The sequence below is a fragment of the Drosophila rhopaloa genome, unplaced genomic scaffold, assembly GCF_018152115.1.
Source record: "Drosophila rhopaloa isolate 14029-0021.01 unplaced genomic scaffold, ASM1815211v1 contig_159, whole genome shotgun sequence".
Lineage (NCBI taxonomy): Eukaryota > Metazoa > Arthropoda > Insecta > Diptera > Drosophilidae > Drosophila > Drosophila rhopaloa.
The window spans coordinates 590,894-612,814 of record NW_025335038.1 but is presented as its reverse complement, the minus strand read 5'-3'; the positions used below and the strand labels follow the sequence as shown (position 1 = coordinate 612,814).

Sequence of the window (21,921 nt, the reverse complement as noted above, 5' to 3'; positions counted from 1 at the left end):
AATCTTTTTGCGATGACAACCTTACGAATCGTTTTTTAAGTATGTACAAACACAGCAAGCCCAATCGGAGGGCGACTGTAATTGGAAGGCTCGTAGGCTAGTTAAATGTGCAGATTACACACCTTATTATTATGAAATATGTTCCGTAATTATGGCCAAAAGGGTGAGGGATGGGCTGGTCGGGGGACAACCTCTTAATAGTCGGTTTGGTCAGCCCTTATGTAATTTCCACTGCCCAGTTCGGCAGCAGGGCAAAAAGGGCCCACAAGAAGCGAACCCTAGACCTCCTTATATTGACAGTCCTGGCGACAACGATGTCTGAACTTGAGGGACCAAGCAGGGGAAAAGCAGGGGAAAGCGAAGGGGCACCACTGTCGAGACTCCGACTTTTGCTGGCTGCTGACTGCTGACTGCTGGCTCCTGTCTTCCTCATGCCAATTTATTTATGGTGCGGTACAAGTTTTTACGCACTCAAGTGCTCTGAGACTAATTGGGCACGAAACGCAATCAAAGTGACGACGACAACGATGTATTGGCCCGATCCCCCCCCATTCCCTGCTCCCCGCTCCTTGCTCCTGCTCCTGGAGAACCGGGTGACACTCACTGGAATCGATGGATGGCTGGCTAGCAGGCCGCTCGATCGATCGACCGATGGATGGATGCCAGGACGGACAAAGTGCACAGAAAAACAATGCGGCAGCCAGACACTCAGAAAAAGTTATAAACCGAAAATTGAATACACAAATATCAACTCACATACAAATGCATTTCGAAAATGTTTTCTAGATAAATTATCTAGATATGAAAACTATTTAGTTTTAATGACTTTTTCTTGTCATACTTAAAACTCTATTTGTCACTTGGTACAGTGTTTATTGGAGTTACAGACATGTTTAGCTATTTACATTTTATAAAACATTTTTTCTGAAAAAATATTTACCAGAAATTAAATGAAAAGTTTGCTTAACATTTTTTTAAGTGATTCCACCTGAGAGGGCGACCAGAGAGCGCACTCAGCGATCGATTCGATCACTTGAACTTTATATCTCGGCTGATGAGGCTTTGATTTGTAGCCCTCAGCCGGGGTTCTCTGCTGGGAGAAGGGGAAAAGCCAGAGCCGGAGTCCGGCCAAATAGTTGGCCTATGTTCTACACAATTATCTGTTATTATCGAGCTTTATTTTGCTCTTTTTTCATTGCGCAGCAATGTTGACATCTCATTGCTGGAGGAGCCTTTTATGCCAACACTTAAAAATAGCAGCCACAGGAGATGTTCGCTGGAGATGTACTCCCCCCAGGTTCCCCCTTTCCCGCTTTCCCGGGGCATTCCATGGCATTCCCCTACAATCGTTGGGGGAGAACACGTGTCTCTCAGTGGGTTGGAAGTGGGGTGTAGGGGTTCCGCAAGGACACCACTGTTTGACAAGAACTGTGGACAACCGAGTGCATGAAGCTAATGGGTTAAAAGGAAAACATGAACCCTATGACACCATCATCATGTTGCAGAACACTAAGCTTACCTATAAACTAAATCTATAAATTCTCTCTGGAGACAGAAGAAATAATAAGCCCTTTCAAAATCATTCTGGCAATATGGGTAATTGTAAGTGGCTGATCAGAAGAAAATCGAGGACACCAATGTCATACAAATAGTTGTTAAGTCCAGATTAAGTAATAAGAAAGGTATAAATCTATGGTTACCCTACAATGAATCACAAACAAGCACTGTTGTAACTAAAATATTATTTGGAAAACATATACAGCTTTTAATCTTTTATAATTTTCAACAAAAGGAATGAATTTTGGGATCGACTAAGTTTTTAACCAAGAAATATTTTTACTTTCAAATCTCTTTCCACTTTCCATCATCATTTTCGGCCAACTATCACTTCCCTTCCTGGCTCCTCCCAAAAACTTGACCTGCGACTGATGAACTCAATCAAAACAAAATTAAAGGAAGCCGGGAGAAAATCCGCGAAGCAAATTACAATTTTGATAATTGCCATGACTGCGACTCGAAATCGTTTCTTCCCCTGCCGGCGCCCCAGCTGAACGGATTCGATCGATCGATGGATCGAGCCAACAAACTGCCGAAAAACCACCGATCGAAGGGTCAGCAAATTTGGGGGAAAGGACAGAAGAGACGGACGGCGAAATAGGGTATACTTTTTGGAGGCAATGATTTACGACCGCAGGAGGTACGAAGAGAACGAAGTGGAGACCGAGTCGAGGAACAAATCAATAAATTTTAGATCGGTGCTTGCACTTGATTATAAAGTGGAAGCCAACGTATAATGTCCAGTCGTTGTATAATTTGGGCAGATTGCTGGTTCTTTACGCGGCGAATCCGCGATTCCACTTCCTGTTGACCTTGTGTCCCTTTCTTTTAGATCCCCGCTAATGTTATGGTGCGATCTTTATTGCTAGTATTTCAATCTATGTTTAAAAGTGGTTTCGTTAGTAAACAACCTAAGTTTTTGGAGGGTATTTCAAGACTAAATAAATCTGATTGCGGGATACTGGTTTTTGGGTATTTTTTTATTAAGTTTGATTAGTTTTCCCTGTACAATCTGAGAAAATCCCTGCACTTCACTTCCTGCTGACCTTGTAGAGCACCTGTATTTGATCTCTGAGATCCCCGCTAATGCCACGATCCCATCTCCATTGCAGATACCGCGAGGACGCTCTGTGCTGGGGCGACAGGTGAGCGCAGCCAACAAGTGAGCCGAGACATTTATCGGCTAATTTAATTTATTTAGAAAATGCCACAGCTTTTTCCCGCCGTAACAGCTTCACGCTAATCGAATTCAACAGCCCGACTTAAATGTGCTTTTTGCTTTCTTCCGCCCCTTCTTTTTGCAGAAAGTCCATGGAGGAGATCGGCGCGGCCCAGTCTTCGGTGAATGCGCGGTAAGTGTTAATGTTACCGTAAATGATTCAGTTCCCCCGACCCCACCTCGGACCCCCCTCCCCAAACTCAGCGCCACTTGGCGGCGGCGGCGACTGGGCATCGTATTTGTTAGCATAAAATTATTGAATGCCAGAGAAGTCGTCGTCGCTGTCTGCGTCTCGGGGCTCCATCTCCATCTGGGTCTGGGTCTGGACATCTCCCGATGTTCAGCAGTCGGCGCGACAGACGTCAAAGGCGCATCTATGAGATACCTGGTATCCACAGCTTACAGCAGAAACCGTTGGCAGGTTTCAGGGTATCCTAATGCCGGGCGGTTAGTGCTGTTGAAGCGTTGGATTGGTTCTATAGTCGGTGAATACCGAAAAGGTCCCCAATACTTAATCAGATTTATACATTTCCCACTGATATTCCAAATAATTAAGAAACTGTCCCAAATATCCGTATACCCCACATGACTTAGCCACTCTTAAGTTCATTCTCCTGGCCAAATCTAGTGTAGTGCTGGTTCGGCTCGATCCGCTAGAGATTCCACTTGATGTGCGCTGTCTGCTCTTTGCTGACTTGTTGTCTTGTTCTCGTTTTGTTATGACATTTTACATTTTTAATGGGAATTCTCACATAAAAAGTACAAATATCGGACTAATTGGATTTATCTCGAGGCTGTCGCGCGTTGTCACACTCTTTTTCTTGGCTTGCCGGAAGATCTGAGGCAGAAAGCCCCGAGAAGAACAAAGAATAGGGGCAGGGAATCGAGGAGTTATAGACAAGTTTCTAGTTCTCAGACCCGGGCTGAAGACTCTTGACTCTGGGATCGAGTCTTGTAGCAATTAGCAGTAACCCAGCAGTGGCCGAGTCCCAATTCGTTCCCCAATCCGTTTCCAATGAATCGATCAACGATCAACTGGAAAACACAACGATAACAACACTCGGCAACAACAATGCAGCAATGAGGTAAAGTTGCATTGCTCAAATTGATTTCTGCAATTAATTGAACAACGCAAATGACAAACTGACAAAAACACAAGGCACAAAACAAAAGTGAAGCACATGAAAAGTCCGTGGCGAATTCCTCTATCTTCAGACCCGTCTTCCAGCCCCCCCCTCTTCCCCGCTCCCCCGGTTTTAACCAACCTCGAGCCATGCGAAGAATGCACTTTGGCTCCCGAACACGCTTCCAGCTCGCGAGCAGAAAAGCGGGGATTGTGGCTAAGGAATTGGTTGGAGGACAAGGTCCTGTCACAGCTTAAAAGGGTATTTCGGGGTATACCAGGCTATGTAGGTAATCGACATTTACACCCCTTTAATCTATATGTAATTTATGTATAGCGCCACATTTAAACGTGTATCATTTAATAAAACCCTGATATCTTCGTATTTGGCGATTGTATTAAAGCTGCGCCCCATTTCTTCATCAATCAATTAACTTATTTATTTGTTTAAAAATTTGTAAAATTACTTACCTTGGTTTTATTTATCACGTGCATAAATGTGTTCCAGGTAAAACTCCTTCGATTCCTTTTTCTGCACTTTTTCACTGTCATGCCTGCAAGCTGTGGTTTTTTGTTTTAGTTTTTTTACGATCTGCTATGTCGAAAGTCTGATCCATAGTTGTTGTTATTTCTCCACATCTCGACATAGTTTTGGAAGGTGCAAGAATATTAATTAATAATTCCGAGCACAACTGATCACTTTTGTGTCGCCGCGGCTTCAACTTCTTTCGCAGGCATGCGAATTATTCAGCTAAATACCAGAAAAGTGAGCGACAAGCTGCAAAAGCAAAGTAAAACCGGAGTTAAAAAGATTTTTCATTGTTATTTTTCATTATTCCATTAATTTATAGGCTATAACGGAAAGTTTATAACAAACGAAATGTCAGTGATCGGTTACAAATTGATGAATCAGTGGAAAAGCACAAACTGGGAACTAATCAATCTAGCAAATGACGGTTCCATTATTTATACCAGAAAAAGTTGTATTTTACTATTTATTGCCCCAAAAATGTAGCAGAAGTCACATTTTGAACATTTTATAGAATTACTTGGGTATACTTTTTAGTAACAAATTAAATATAAAACATTTTTTTTAAGCTGAAGCCTTAAATACATTTTTTTGGTAAGGCCATTCATATTAATTGCGAGCAAAAAAAAATCACTTTTTTACTATTTTTTAACTCTATAAAGCATAATACATCTTCCCGTAAATTGGCTTTAATCCTTTATACATCCCATTTAAACCTGATACAAAAAAAGAAAGTGAGAAAGTGGTTCCAACCAACTAAAGTTATTGCTCTTCAGTAAATGGGGGTTTGGGGGATCTCAAGAGAACATTTCATCGGAAGCACACACAATTGCGATAAAGATCACGCTCCCGAACTGCACTACTCCGATTTCATTTGGATTCCTTCCCTCCCTCTCTTTCTGATGTTTTATTGCTTAATTGTTGGTCTCTCTTGTGGTTTTTAAATTATGAACTCCGCTTATTGTTTTTTTTGTCACTGCCTTCGTTTTGCTTCGCTTTGTGTTGTGTAACACAATCGAGAAACAGTTAGGCCATAAAAAAACTCTCCTCAGATCTGACAAGAAGATAATGCATTTCTCCGGCTACTCTTTTTTTCGGGCTGTTGCAGCATCAGTCACTTAAAACACTGGAAAAAGTTTTAAATGATAGCTGATTTTTAAGATCACTTTATAATAACACTTAAGACATTCAAGAATTTTTATACATTTTCTTAGGTTTCAACCTTCAATTAGAATGTTTCTTTACAGTAAGAAAATAGTTAAGTATCAAAGGTTTTTTACTTTCCACATGATAATTTAAAGTGAATTATACACGATGTATTCTATCGCTTTAATATGTTGTATAAATAAAATTGAGCACTTTGATAATATAAATTTATTTCTTCGCGTGTAGGAATGATTCTACTGGAAATCATTTTGTCCAGCTATTTTATCACTTCGCGTCAGTTTTATGGGGGCTTGGCCTGCCTCCTGACAAAAAAAGTGAAGAAAGGAGAAATGGTGACAGATCAGCGATCGCGGTTAGTTTATTGCTTCCTCCCTGGCTCCTTTCTCACTCATTTCTCGCTTATCTTATCGCCCTGATCACTTGTTCATCGATCGTTTTAAGGCGCCTGCGAATGGCTTTCTGGTTCTTGTTTATTGTATTGTATTTGTTATTTTTGCATTTATTGTGTTATTTGGATTTTTCTGGCCATCACGTTCCTATTTGAAATGGACGCCTCGTGTGTCCGAGTAAACGTGATGGATGCATCCACTTGCCAACTTTGCGCTCCATCTCTTTCGAACTAACCCTCAGCCCCCTTGTTGCCATCTCTTTTCCATAATACATTTCCTGTTGCCAACACGGTTCCTGTGGCCTTGTGGATTTTTCTGTACAGTGCTCTATCGAAAACTTAACTATTGGGGTGTATTAGGACAAAGTCAATTAAAAGAATAAAGTATGATCAAAATTAAAATTACAATGTTTTTTTTTGTATACTCAGGAATAAATTTTATAGACAAAAATTTAAGGGCCGAGAATCAGTTTTGTCCTCTGCGGGAACTTTAAATGTGTCAGAATATTTCCGATTTTATTTCGGATAATTGAAAGTATTAGATATCGAGGCTGTTGCTGTAGAGTTCCCGAGACGTGATAAGTGGAAGAGCAGGCCAGACGTGCGCCAGACACTTGAGCTTTAGTTCTGCCCCCGCTGCCCATCGCACTCTTTCATTCATAAAAGTCAGGCAGCGAATTTGAGCTCCTGACTGGAATACAAGTGTTTTTGAAAAACCAAAGCAGAAAACGCAACTGAAACCGAAACCGAAATGAAAATTCATGTCCATGTTCCAGCGACGCCCGCAGCACGCACACGCACCTCAAAATGGCAAGGGGGTGGTGAATGGGCGGAGAAGGAGGGGGCATGAGGGGTTGAGCGCATTGAGGCGCCACCACACGCATCGTTGCACGTCCGTGGCCATTGTCCTCGGGCGGCTAAAGCCACACGCCGTCCACTCACCATCCACATGCAGTCCACACACTTGCAAAAAATCGATCTATCTTGCATGTTTCCAAATTTACTTGAAAACGCTTAAGGTTTTGAATTAGAAGGAGTAATGAATAATGATTATGCGCTAATCAACCTAGGTTTCAAGATAGATTTTTAAGTTGTAGCCTCTATAAGTTGGGTCACACTTATGCACTGCATTGCAAACATAGAAAACCTAATCACATTTGATTACGGACTATCAGAGAATTTAACCACAAACTATTAGAAGTAAGCCAATTATAAAGTCGGGATCCGATGAGTTAAGTAATGGGATAAAGAAGAACAGTTTTGAATAATAGCTAAGTATGCTATAAAAAGTTGGGAATATACTGCCCAGTATTTTTTTGGTATATTGTTTTACAATATTGATGCACTCTTGAATTACGAATTTTCGCTCAGTGGGGACGCACTGCCGATTTCCGACCTACAGAAGAGGGTTCTTCCGTTAGCCCCCGGACAATTTCAATGCCTGCCTGCCCACGATGATGATGACCACGAAGATGATGATGGCCACGATGTCTGAACGGTGTCTGGACGTGAACGTGAACGTGGACATGCCCGAGGCCCCCTTCAGCCCCTCGAAGCCCCACATCCTGCCATTCATTCCGGAAGCGCGAACACTTTCCACGTTCGATTTTTATGGCGAACGCTGGATTCGAGTTCCTCATTCATTGTCTACTCTCGGCCAACTCTTCTTCTTCCCATGGACCTGGACATGGACACCCCCTAACCCCCGACGCCTGACCCAAGCACTTGGCACGTTTCCTTTTTAAAATTCACAATTGCCGCCGCCGTAATTGTGGGAGAATTCGCTACGCCAACTTGTCTCCTTGCCATCTCACTCACTCTCTCCCAAGAAATCGATCACGTTTTGGTTTCTACACATGTTCCAGTTACGTTACGCTTACGTAATGTTTGTATTACTCTCGCAAGGTTGGGGGTGTTATCGGAGAGCTTCAAAATTGCCTGTGGTTGGGCCAAGAAACCGACTTTGCTCTACTTTTTGGTGAACAGTGGATATTAGTGATGCAATTGCAATGACAACGATTACCGATCGTTTTGGGATTATAAAAATTGTAGATGTGGCTAATCAGATGTGCTTTTCAACTTTCAACTTATTTAGGATGAGAGGAAGAAGAATAATAAATTTAAATGTAAAACCAGGTTTAATGGTAGCCTTGATTGAATTAAAAAAAGGAAAATTAAACAAATTAAAATCATCACACAAACTTTAATTGTATAAACTTTATCTATCAACCTCCATTTTGACCTTTTGCTATTACTGTAATTTTGACCTTTTGCTATTACTGTAACTTTTCGACCATTCAACTTGACAATATATACTTTAATCCTCCTTTTTAACATTTCAATCAATAGTGTTACCCAAACTGCCCACCTTTTTCTGTTAGTTTTCAATGTTGGCAGCTTGACCCCCACCTTGACGATTGAACCTTCCTTCCGTGGAAATTAAGAGGATGTTGCCTTTTCTTTGTGGGGTTTAACAGGGGTGTGGATGTTGCGGGGGCGTACTGTACAAATAGGCACATAAAAGAGACAGCTTCTGTCTGTGCGAGGTTGGAATAACAAAATATCCCCCTCCCCTTGAACTACCTGTTCTCCCCCGCCACTTTTACACACTATATCCTGCCCCCGCTTTCAAGGGTTCGCGTCCATTCCGCAGGATATATCCATTCGTAGGCTTAAGTTTCTTCGTTTTCCATTGGCATTTCGGTCACATACACAAACACACATAAAAAGGCGAGGCAGCAACAACACCCACGCAACGTGTGCGTGCGAGCGAGAGGCCCGCGAATTCCCAAATGTGTAAAGAAGTAAACTAATTGCTGCGCGTGCTGCAGCGCCAAACAAAAGCCCCATCGTCCTCTCTCTCTTTCTCTCTTTTCACTGCGAAGTACATAAACGCAGCGAGATGGGCCAAAAGCGTGCGCGGGAGAGAGATGGCGCTAGGACAAACCCGTTTGCCAACAGGCACGTACATCCAGCCATCCCTCTCTGACAGCTCTCGCTGTCCCGTTCGCTCTGCCTTAATGGATACGGCTCATTTAGTATGCGCACTATGTCGATTCCGATTCGACGCCGTGTCACGTCCCGCCCATTTGCACGCACACTCACCCGCCCCCGTCCGTGTGTGTGTCAGTGTGTGTAGTGTGTGTGTGGAGAGCGTGAGGCTGCTTAAAATGCTACTGGCGCTGCTCGCACATGACTTCTCCGGCGGTCAGGTGCTGCTCACCCACACAGCCGCACTTGCCTGGGCACACACACATAGGCTTTGGAACATTAGGGTTACTCGATTTTGTTGGGGGATACAAAAACCAGTAACAGCTTCATCTGTTTCGCGTTAAATACCTATTTAAATATTTATGCATTAGTTTATGTTGTAACATAATGTGTAATCACTTTTTGTTTCCCGACAATACCAAACTTTATAGTAAATATAATAAAAAAAAAAAAATTTATTATTTACCTTTGTTAAATAAATTTTACTATTGGAAGTTCGACTGAAAATACCAAAAGTCAAACTATGATACCCGTAATACTCACGTAAACTGGGATAATTTAAGTAAAAAGGTCAAATTATATGTTCAAATAAAATTTTAAACTAAAAAAAAAAAATTTTACTACATTTTTACACATTTTTGCAAGTTGTAGGATGTAGCAAAATGAAAGAAGTCAAATAAATATGGTCAGCGAGAACTAGACGTCCTTTTCATTGGGGCACCCTAATGCCCGCAAACACTTGGCGCCGTTCCTTCGTTTTTTGCTTCGAGTCACCCCCAAAAAATTGGGTGTGCCCTCTCGCTCGCTCGCTGCTTAGCCCCCTCTCGCTCGCTCTCGCCGAGAGGCACTGTCTCTGCCGCCGCCGCGTTGTTGTTGTGGCTCTCTTTTCGCCTTTTTGCCCTGCTTTGGTTTTGTTCGGTGACGTGAACGTGACTCTGGATTATTCTGCACGTACTCGTCGCCAGCGACGGACGTACCGCATACCGTACTCCGTGCTCCGTACTCACAGTACTCCGTACTCCGATCTCCGACTTTCGTATTCCGTATTCAGAGGGTAGGCGTACTCCGCATTCAGCGTCATCAGCTGCAGTTTCACGTACGCAGCCCGGCCGTGCAAGTGTGTCCGTATATCCGTATATCCGTACATCCGTAAGCCCGTCTCCCTCGCTCTACCCCTTGAAAGCAGTGCGTGTCCGTAATTGGCAGGTCTCATTCGGTAGGACGTTGAACGTAGAGCGTTGAACGCAACCCGTAACCAGTAACCCGGAGACGTGCCAAGTGCCGGAGATAAATTAACTGGACGCGAACGCGCCTCATTTGAATGCCAATCGATTGACGGCTAGTTTGCCGATCCGATCCGTAGTGCGTGACCCGTACTTCTCTCGCAGGATAACTGGAGACACGTACCACACGCGTCTGGCGGTGTGCGAGTGTCTGAGTGTGTTTGTGTGAGGCGGACAACAAAAGGATGCGGCCTTCAAATCAAATGCCACGCCCCCTTGAATCCGTGCTCCAAACCAAGTGCAATACCAAGTGATAAAGTGAAACGCCAAATTGAAAACTCCCTGAAAATAAGAGGCACTTAAAAGACCCCACAAAAACATCGCTATGTTGCCGTACCAGGCAGCCGTGGCCATGGACTACGCCGGATACCAGAGGCAGCCCACGCCGGGTCACCCCGGAAGCCACATGGCCACCATGGGATCCCTGGGCATGCCGGCGGTGCCCTTCACCCACAGCTGGATGGTGCCCACGCAGGACCTGTGCGCCATGCCGCCGTACAACAAAATGCCCGGACACCAGCAGCCACCAGGACCCGGAATGCACGCCCAGCAACAGCCCCTCGAGCCCGGGTTAGTAACCTCGCATAGAAGAGGTTAAAGATCTCCCACTTTTCGGTAGAGGGAAAATTCAAGATGAAGCCTAGTTCTCAATAAAAAAACATTCAAATCCTTTGAAAATTTAGTTGAAAGGTTATACAAAACCAGAAATTAGACTTCTTAAACGTATTCAAGATCTGAAACTTTCTTCATTTTATATCGGATGATAAATTTGCATTTCTTTGAATCGACTGCCAAGAAAAAAAAAGTATTATAAAATACAATTTTTCTTAAAACACCTTTTATATTTGAAAATCCAGTTAAAATCCCGGAAATGTGCAAACATTTTTGGGTGTAATCATTTTATGAGGTTTCGAAATATAATAAAAAATTATTGATTAGCTTTTATTCAGATTGCCCAAAACAATCCAAATCTTTAATTCTCACTTAAAACAATAACTTTTAATTAATTTTTTATTTATTTTATTAGTAGAAAAATATCTTTTTGGAACTCCTATTTTGAATTAGCCTACCTTCTAAATTTCAGATAAGACTAATCCAGCGTAGGGGACTCGCAAAGTCCATTAGAGCCCAATCCCAAAACCTTTTCTTCATTGTGTACATTTTGAGGGCTCTTAAATTTATTTTAATGCGCTCATCCCAGGCTTGAAGCTTCGTTTTGTGCAGCTTTATTTGAGCCGCGCGCGGCTTCTGTCTCTCAACTCAAACTTCAGTTTAAGCCTGAATCTCAGGGCTCAGTCTTCGGCTCGACTTGAAGATTCGTATCTTGGCCGAAAGCGTCGTCGTCGTGGCCATAAAAATATTTTTGATAATTAAAAAGAAACCCCGGCTCGGGCTTTGCCACGGGCCAAGCCAGTTTTTCCCTCAGCCACTTGCTTTTTGTTTAAACATTCAAGAAAAAAAGAACAACACACATCAACAACGATTTTAATTAGTTGTGTTGAAATCACGTTTAGTGAGATGTCAGTACCTGCCGTACATGAATGCTTTCCTAATAAAATTGTCTGGTTCAAAAAACCCATGCGAGGGAAACCGAAACTGTTTTTTTGCGTCTCTGAGGAGGGCATAAATTCAATTTTGGGCTAGAAAAAACATTAATCTTTGCCTCGTCAATATCGAAATGCCATTCAAATGAGGCACAAACGAGGAGGGGTGTCGATGTGTCGGGTACCGGAGGTGTTGCCTTGACAAATGATGTGCGGTCTCGATTTTAATTTCGCACGAAATTCGCCACTGTCTAACGGGCGAACAAATTGCCTGTCATTAGCGAAAATTGCCCAAATCCAGCAAATAATTGCCTCGCCAGGGATGAGCTTTCAAAGTTAGCCCTTGGTTATTTGTTTTTAAAATAGGTGCTTCGATTCGGTTTTTAAGTAATGACTTTGCGACTATAGTTCGTGTAAAAGTATCTCTAAAATATATATTTTATATTACTTTAAATCTCTGTGAACATTTTTTACTGTGTGAATTTTTCGACAATCTCGATCTAATCAGGAATCCTTTGGAAAACTCTTTTCCGCTTGATTGGCCTGTTTGTGCAAATATTTTTATAGAGCCACGATGCAATTCGATTAGCGGATTAATGCGGGAATTAAGGCATCCCGAGAATGTAAGCGGCTTACTGCGGTCAGAGGCAGGGAGAGAGAAAGTCATCGAATTTTCTTTTCTTCCTTTGTTTTTCCTTCGGTTCGCACAAAACAAGGAAACACAAGGATAAAGGATAAGAAGTGTGGCCGAGGGGCCTTTGTGAAGGTAGAAATCGCCCGGGGTACCGTTATTGCTTTATCAGTCATGTCGCTCTTGTTGAGCCTTTCTGTGAGATATGGTCAGGACTCAGCGGGAATGTCCTTGCGCTGCCATTATGTAATCGCAATTCCAGGAAAACAAAGAAAGAATTATTACTTCAGTTTATTTAATAAGAATGGTTACATACAAAATATAGATGCCCATGCTATGATGGATTTTAAAAACAGTTATGTCAACGATTATTTTATAATTTTTTTTTGAATTTATGCTTTTGTGAAATACAGTATTCTTTTTCATTTATTTCTTGCCTGTCCCTATCAAATCAATATGCCCTTTTTATTTCGCGTAGTGGCCACGAAGATTTCACTGCAGGTCAAAACAGCACTGCCGACATTAACAGCAACAACAAAGAAGTTGTCAACAAACTTAAATTATGAAGGCTTGAAGCCAAGTTTTCTGACGAAGATGCTTTTCGTCAGAGAGATGGCCGCCTGCAGATAGCGGAACCGCAGAAGGTTAAGCAGATCCATATCCACAAAGCCCCATCCCGAAAGCAGACAGACTTTACGGATCCGAAGAAGAAGCGGCAGTCTTTATAGAGAGTCGGCTGCAAGTTTAGTGAATGAAAAGTTGCGTTTAGGGGAAATAACAAAACCCGAGATGGGATCGCTTGGGAGGCGGCATTTTCACAGGGATTCGAGAATGTGCAGGGAAATAATAATGAAAATATCAAGAAGAACTCTCTCACAGCCCAGGGCTTTGGGAAATCTTGCAACAAATGGGCTGCCATTTATCCAGAGACAAACTGTCTGGCCAACTATTGTCCTATTCGAAGACCAAAACCTTTTTCCCGCTGAAAGGCTGACAAATGTCGGGCAATTAGTTTGGGCTGACACCATTCCATCACAAAGCCGTGGGTTGGCCAAACAAATGGCCGAAAACGCGGTGCTGACAGGTGCGAAAGGTGTGCAGAGCCGTCTTTACGACCGATCTCCTAGCCATTCGTCAGTGTCTACTTATGAATACTGATTGATTCGCGTTTTCTTTTTACTATTGGATAAATATCTCATGGTGGCAATCCCTTTCTCTGACAGAATCCTGGAACTGCGCAAGGAGAAGTCGAGGGACGCGGCGAGATCGCGTCGCGGGAAGGAGAACTACGAGTTCTACGAGCTGGCCAAGATGCTCCCACTGCCGGCAGCCATCACCAGTCAGCTGGACAAGGCCTCCATCATAAGACTGACCATCAGCTACCTGAAGCTGAGGGACTTCTCCGGACACGGCGACCCGCCATGGACAAGGGAGGCCTCCAGCAGCAGTAAGCTCAAAAGTAAGTGCCTCCGAAGAGACTAGACGTTATTGAAGATATTTTAGGTATGAGGATACCTCACCTAAGAATCTTTAAATATTGGAATATAACATAATTATAAGATTTTAAATGGGACGTTTCAAAGCTGTATCTTCGTACATTTAAACAACACATTAACCAATGATTCAACATATTTTCAAGAACAGTAAGCTGCGATTTCCATATCGAAGCCATTCGAAGCCAATCAATCACTTTAATGGGGCCTTCTGAAATTCCACAAACTGTCACAATGACACACGCCGTTTGCCCCTTGCCTTTGCCCACAAAACGGAGACCAAAATGGTCGCGCATGCGCAGCAAATAAAAATAAATTGCGCTTAATAACGATATTTTATGCAAATCCGGCAAAAGCCCAAAACAAAGCTTAAAAGCAGTTGACAAAGTCATTGAATAAATTTTTCCCTTTTTTTTCGAGCTTGGCAAGACACATTTTTAAGGTGCGTACGAGCATAATTTTTGGCATAGACAGGCCGGGCAAAAACGGAATAAAGTTTTGATTTCACTTAAGGTGAACCGCGCTGCCCGCTCCACACGAAATGTAGGCAAATGAGTTTCCTGCTTTCGGTTTTAATTGCCGCTTCTCCGTCTCTTTCTCGCCAATAACGATCGAAAATGGCCGACAATATGGCGGACGTCTTGCGTCAAATGCAAATCATTAGCAAACGGAAATTTCTCTGCCCTTCGGCATATATGTAAATATATTATAGAACTCTCATAATCATATAAAAAAATCGTTTTCGAAACGTCCAACATAATATTTTTAAATTCTCAAATCACTTATCAGTCGCCCTTGTAGTTATCACACTTGTCGGCACTTAGTCTAGCATTGAAGTTAAACACAAAAAGCGAAGTACAGAAATTTGTGGGGGAAACAGAGTTATTGTCACTATGTGTATATACCACTGCTAAATCCATCCACTCCAAGCCACGCCATTCCCCAGCCAGCCACGTCATGCTCCGGCGACGTTGACAATGCATTGTCACGTCAAGTGAAAAAGGCATTCCACGACGACAGCCCACGACTCTTGGCCAGGTTTCTCAGTTCAGACAGTATTCAAAAGCTGCCAACTGGCAACGGCCGAGTGCACTCACAGAAAAATGTATTGCTGTTCGCATTTCATTTATATTGGGCAATACTGTGAAAAGACAATATGTAGTTACATTACATTAAGCTGAATCTGTAAATGTTACCTTCTTTAAAGTCTATAAGTATTAAATTAAATACTTAATTCCGCTATTGTATTGAAGATCAGCAAAAATCAAGTTTTATTAAATAAGTGGAAAAAAAGCATTGAATAGTATTTTTCTCCGTGCGACAGCTGGCAAAGAGGCAGAGTGGAAACGGGCAGAGCCAAAAGGCGAGGGCCATCAAAAAGCCAAAAAGGTAGTCAAGGCACTAAAAAATAATCCAAAATCAATGGGGCGTTATGTATGGAAGGCGGTGGAGTGGCCGTAACGCCTTCATCTATTCAATTGGATTATTATGCGAAACTAAACCCAGAAAAAGTAGTAGAGAAGGGAGAAGGAGCATTGTGCGACGAGGATGAGGAGCAACAAGCTGCGGGGCAATAAAAAGCACTTCAATTTGACCCACAGCCGCAAAAAAGAGCAGAGGAAATATTGGGTGGTGGGGTGCTTGGGTGGGTGGTGCTGGAAGGTCATTAAGGCTGGGCTGCAGCCACATATGGCCATGTCCGAGCGGAAGCGGAAACTGTTTGCCAACTTAGCGCGCCGACCACTGGAAATCGCTGGGGATTTGAGGGGCAGGAATAAAGGGCGATTTGCACTTGTGCGAATTATGACTTGGCCGGTCAGTCGTCCATAATCGTAAAATTCTATAATTGAATTAAATAAATAAGCTTCGGCAGGGCCTCAGCTGAGAAAATATTGGATGCCCGTTCTCATATTTACGATGCCCTGCGGTTATTGTTGTTGTCTTTTCTGGGTGGCAGGGGTGCATCATTTACGAGTTGGGTCAAGAGCAGACCATGGAATGAGTAGGTGGTGGACAATAGCTCAGGGGGTCCCGAATAACATGCGGACCTCGATGATAAAATATTATTTTTGTCATTATTTGCGGAAGTTTTTTTAAATTTCTCCATTTAATGCTAAACTGTTGTCTATAGAAAATTTATTAGACTTCAACATTTATAACTTTCCGTTTAAAATGTATGTGCATGTTAAAAAATAGGTTTATATTTCTAACTTTAAGCAGCTCAAGTTAAATTCAATTAAATTGTTTATTGTGTACCGATGCATTTGCATACTTTCCAACCACTAACACTCCACTTTCCCCTCTTCTTTCACCTTTCTCCGCAGGTGCCGCCATTCGTCGCAGTCCCGCTGTTGATTTGTTCGAACAACATCAGGGCACCCACATATTACAGGTGAGATTACGGTAGCAAAAGAGACGGCAGTAGGCCCGAAGAAAGAGAGCGGGATAGCCCGCAGCCATCTTGTGCATATGATTAAATAAACTTTGAAGAAAACATGACCCTTCCGACTTCATAAGTAATATAACTATTCTATTTCTGGCTCATCTTTCTTAAGACAACATAAAGAAATATCAATCTCCTTGTGCATTCAATTTTCAACAATTGGCTTGTAAACCAACTATAAATTCCGATCTTCTTTAAAACTCTTGCTAATAAAAAGTAGCACTAAATAATCTATTTTCCCCTATTATTTCGCTTCAGTCCCTTGATGGATTCGCCTTGGCTGTGGCGGCAGACGGACGCTTCCTGTACATTTCCGAGACGGTGTCCATCTACTTGGGCCTGTCGCAAGTGGAGATGACGGGCAGCAGCATCTTCGACTACATCCACCAGGCGGACCACTCGGAGATCGCCGAGCAGCTGGGCCTGAGCCTCACGAGCGGCGGCGGCGGCGGCGGAGGAGGCGGCAGCTCGAGCAGCGGCGGTGGAGGCGGCGGAGCGGGAGTGGGCATGGCCTCACCCACTTCCGGAGCCTCCGACGATGGCAGCGGAACACACGGTACGAACAATCCCGACGGTGAGTCAAGTCCGAGTTGTCGAAGGACCAGGGGCGAGAATGAACCCTGGTGCGGGTTGGGATCAGAATGAAATATTTTGAACTTTAAGAAGCTATTTAGAATCCAACCAAAGAGTTGGTTTTAACAATAATAAGATAAGGACAGAGATTTCGTTGACACGCCTGTTAAATTATGTATGACCGCTTAAGGGAATATTAGTGTAAAGTAATATCCCATCTAATCCAAAACATCTTCTGATCTTACAGTTGCTGCCTCCATGACCCAAGCCTCAACGAGTGGCTATAAGGGCTACGATCGGAGCTTCTGCATCCGAATGAAGTCCACACTGACCAAACGCGGCTGTCATTTCAAGTCCTCCGGCTATCGGGTGAGTTTTCACAACTTGTTTGTTCTATCCTCCAAAAAAACTATCCTTATTTGAATTTTTATTTAAGTTTTGTATTGATTTATTTGGTTTCCCCTTCGTAGCCATTTTTCTAACTGAATAGTTCTGGGTATTATTATTTTTCTGTTTTTGTTTTGGTTTTATTTAACTTTTTCGTTGGCCTTAGGAGTTGTTTCTAATGTAAGACTTGCGAGTAACAGTAAGACTAACCCATAGAAAACGTTTTCGGTTGTGTTGTGTAACTTGCATTACCTGCATTTTGTATTACGTATTACCATCCCATCCACTGCTTATCTACAGGCCAGCGATGCAACGAGCAATTGCAACAACGGTAACAATGCTAGTAACAATGCTAAAAACGTTAAGAATCCGGGCTCAAACTATTCGGTACGTATCAATTGAAATCAGTACGTTTGTATGCTAAAATGCAAGGCAAAATCAAAAACCTAATCAAAATTATTTACTGAGGAATTCGCTTTTTAAGTTTTTTCAACTATTTCGGCCATAATTTTTGTGTTTGCTTAGAAAAAAAAAACAAAGGCAAAGCCACTGACTGATTTTAGATTGATCAGTATCGAATAACTAGTGCGGAAGCTGCTTCAATCATCTACCAACCAATCAATCAATCGATCCACCATCAATCGCCGCAATCACCACATGCTCTACAACATTCTCCAGTTTAATTTATCACCAATTTCCCGCATTTTCATGCTAAAATTTATGATTCAAAATATTTTCAATATTATATAGAGGTTGCACATAAATTTTAGAAAAAAATTAGTACAAAAATCAATATTTGGCTGCCTACAAAATTCCTTGAAAGGCAATACAAATCACGTTGGAATTTTATACAAAGCTCCCGGCTAAATAACTTTATTTATGATTACTTCATTTATAACCACCAACTATTTTTTGATGTTAAGCTTCTTTCAATAAATAAAAAAATAAAATTATATACAAATAAATTTTTACCCCATTAAGAATAAATATTTAGTGCTTTTTTTTGACAGCCCTATATATAATCATCAAAATCATAAATTACTTTTGTTTGAGTGTAATGGGTTCATTTCCAAGCCTAAGATTTCCTTCCTCAATCACCAAGTATTACGTTTTGGAGCTACAGAACTAGGATCCCCAACTAACCGAGTCTTGGCTTCCTTGGAACCTTTACAGGTGGTTCTGCTACTGTGCAAGCTGCGTCCCCAGTACACATTCTCCCACAGCCGAAAATCGCAGCCGCCACTGCTCGGAATGGTGGCTTTGGCCATCGCGTTGCCTCCGCCTTCGGTTCACGAGATCCGGCTGGAGTGCGACATGTTCGTCACCCGGGTGAACTTTGACCTGCGAGTGGCCCACTGCGAGCCAAGGTAAGAGTTGACTTTGCCCCACCCCACTTATCTGCTCCCAACTAACGAAATGGTTCGCAACACTTAGGGTATCCGATCTACTTGATTATACGCCCGAGGATCTGGTAAACAAGAGCTTGTACTCACTGTGTCACGCCGAGGATGCCAATCGCCTGCGGAAGAGCCATTCGGATTGTAAGTACTTTGGTCATCTTATACCTGCAATGATACAAAAAATTAAGCTATTAGTTATAATAATGCTAAGTGTATACAGTAAGCAGTTCAAAGAAATGCTTTCAACTTGAGAATGATCAATTAGAGATTAATAATATTAAACTCAATTCAATAAGCAACTATGTACAGTTTAATATCTCTCTTCCAAATAAAAGTTGATAAATTCTTTAATCCTTTCCCTTGCAGTGATCGAAAAGGGTCAGGTGCTGACTGGCTACTACCGCCTGATGAACAAAAGTGGGGGATACACCTGGCTCCAAACCTGCGCCACCGTGGTCTGCAGCACCAAGAACGCGGATGAGCAGAACATCATCTGCGTAAACTATGTGATCAGGTAGGTTCAACTCGAATAAGCCATAGGATGGACCCCACTAACCTAGAACCTTATGATTAGCAATCGGGAGAACGAGAACATGATCCTGGACTGCTGCCAACTGGAACCCAGTCCGGACAGCATAAAGCACGAGGAGGGTCTTGGCAACGACAAGAGCAGCGGATCCCCAGGAGGAGATGCCAGTGGCGAGGGCAACTCGCACCTGAGTGCCGGAGACATGAAGCTTAACTCACCGAAAACCGACTCCGAAGGTCATTCGCATCGCGGCAGGGGACGCGGGGCAGCCGCCTCGCACGGCAGCAGCCTGAACAGCCTCGCCATGATCAAGGATAGTCCGACTCCCCTCGGGGTGGAGATCGAGGCGGGGGTACTGCCCACCACCGTGGCCACGCCAGTGCCAGCAGCCACCCCCAATGGAGCAGCGAGCAGCGGAGCCCAGTCCACCAAGCGGAAACGAAAGACCAAGGCGTCGCAGCAGGCGGAGGACCAGAGTCAGGAGCAGGTCATCCCCGAGCAGCCGCTGCCCAAGCTCCCGGCCATGGAGCAGCGGGATCACCAGCCTCGCAGTCGTCTGCCCTCGATTGTGGATGACCAGCAACCCTCTTCGGCGGCGGACTCGGCGGTCAAGGATCTGGAGCAGGCCATGTCCAAGCATCTGCCCTCGCCGGTGGCGGTGGTATCGGTGGCCCCGCCCAACACGGACTTCAGTGCCGACTCCCTGCTCAAGCAGCAGCAGCAACAGCAGCAGCAGCAGCTGGATCCCAACGAGAAGAGCAGCACCATCCAGTGGATCGGCACACCCTACCAGCAGCCACCGGCGCCCATGCCCGCCACCGCGCTCCTCCGGCAGCTGTACGCCAACCGGGAGAGCGTGATCCGGGCCACGGCCAGGCAAACGCCCACCGGAGTGGGACCCGGAGTCTTCTACGGCGACCAGCAGACGGGTCCGCTGCCCACGCCGCCGGGCAGCGAGTCGTCCTACGAGAACCAATACCTGCAGCTGCACTCCGCCGCCTCCGGCGTGCATCCCGGTGGCCAGAAGACATCCGCCGATGCCTTCACCAACCTGGTGTCCACCTACGGCGGCTACCACAGCTCCATCGACTACCACAACGCCATGACCCCGCCCAGCTCAGTGTCGCCCAGGGACTCAAATCAGCCGGGCAAGGCTGCTCCCGTACTGACCTCCAACGGGGGCTACGACTACGCACCCGATCCGCTCCGGGGACAGTATGCCACTGCCTCCGGCGAGGGAGTGCCCACCACGCTGCCCCTCAAGCCGCAGGCATCCTACACGGCCACGATGCACCCGTCGGGCAGCACCACCACAGAGGGCGGAGTGACCTACAGTAATCTCGACCAGCCGCAGTACTTCGCTCCGCATTCGAGCTTCCATCTCTATCACAAGGGCAGCCCGGCCAGCGGCTGGTACTCCACGCCCTCCTAGGTGATAGACGACCAGGGTCAGGTCCCGCAGTCCTGCCAGGACCAGTACCACCAGCACCACCAGCACCAACACCATGAGGAGGGATCCGGCAATGGGAACCAGGCGGGGGAGCGATGGGACTTTGTGGGGGCGCTGGGCAAGGTGGCCAGGATGTTCTTCAGCGCCAGGAAGGGAAATCCGGGATAGAGGGGATATGCCGGCTTAAGGGACTGGAGAAGGTTGAGAGAACAGCAGGGAGATTGAGATGGAAGATCGGATATCCAAACACCCGATATTCAATTCATTTTAAATTTAAAGCCCATTTCTGATTTTTCAAATCAAAAGATTTGATAATTCCAAGAATTTTCTAGATAAATACATTTCTCAAGACTTTCTCCCGCTCTTTCCCTCCAGTTCGCAAGCATTCCCCGCTAGCAATCCTTAGGAGTTATATTAGGGTTAGAGCCAAACTTAAAGCGTTAAAAAAACATTCAATGTTGTTAAATAATTCTTAAGTCTGTAAATTATGAAACACACTCCCACACTCGGACACACTGAGACCCAATGAAATTATAGGCAAAAATACTCAAGACGCAATTGATTTAAACATATTCTAACACTTAGTAAGGTTAATCTTAATTAAAATTAATGATATAGTAAGACTTGCATAGAGTGCCAAGGAAAAGGAAACCGAACAAAACGCGCTATAAATAAAAAGAGAGCGAATCAAAAAGGAAACACGGCTTGAACTAAACCCTCTCCCAACCAATTGTTATTAATTATTTAAATCAATTGTAATTTTACCAACACATAAACACGCATATATAAGATAAACTCAATATGATATGTATACATTAATATATATATATATATATTTAAACATTTTTACAACATATCAAATGCTTCCTCCTGTAGATTAAGGATTACCTTTAAACAAGACTCGCTCTAGAATATTAATTTCGACTCGAACACAAACAGTCGACTCGATTATTACCTCTAAGAGTTCCGCTAACGTTCGTCTACTTCCCTTTCCTCCCTATTGTATATTTAATAAAACCATCTAATAGCTAAAAAATAAAAAAAAAATATGCAAGAGCAAGAAAAACAAAAAGTGTAATTAAATTTTGTATAAAAGCAAAGAAAGTTTCTCCCATTAAAGGCTTAAAATATTGAGTATGACAATTAAAACTACTTTTAATCCGACTTTTCTTGGGAAGTGTTTATGATCTTGGGATTTTGAGATTCAAATAATT

At 43.6% G+C, this 21,921-nt stretch overlaps 1 protein-coding gene across 5 annotated transcripts; it reads left to right on the top strand.

Annotated features, from left to right (window-relative positions):
• Positions 1 to 2,864: 2,864 nt before the first annotated feature.
• On the top strand, positions 2,865 to 21,859 carry LOC108041840 (protein trachealess). 5 transcript variants are annotated; one of them, XM_044457471.1, is made up of 10 exons: positions 2,865 to 2,909; positions 13,656 to 13,891; positions 16,250 to 16,317; positions 16,627 to 16,942; positions 17,189 to 17,310; positions 17,629 to 17,715; positions 18,502 to 18,695; positions 18,763 to 18,869; positions 19,095 to 19,242; positions 19,303 to 21,859. In XM_044457471.1, the coding sequence occupies exons 1-10, from the start codon at positions 2,869 to 2,871 to the stop codon at positions 20,687 to 20,689; spliced, it is 2,706 nt and encodes a 901-aa protein (XP_044313406.1). In that variant the 5' UTR covers positions 2,865 to 2,868; the 3' UTR covers positions 20,690 to 21,859. The 5 variants fall into 5 exon arrangements, with proteins under 5 accessions (XP_044313406.1, XP_016975373.2, XP_016975372.2 ...); XM_017119884.2 differs by lacking the exon at positions 2,865 to 2,909 and adding an exon at positions 10,571 to 10,827 and having other exon boundaries at positions 16,627 to 16,924; XM_017119883.2 differs by lacking the exon at positions 2,865 to 2,909 and adding an exon at positions 10,571 to 10,827.
• Positions 21,860 to 21,921: the final 62 nt, after the last annotated feature.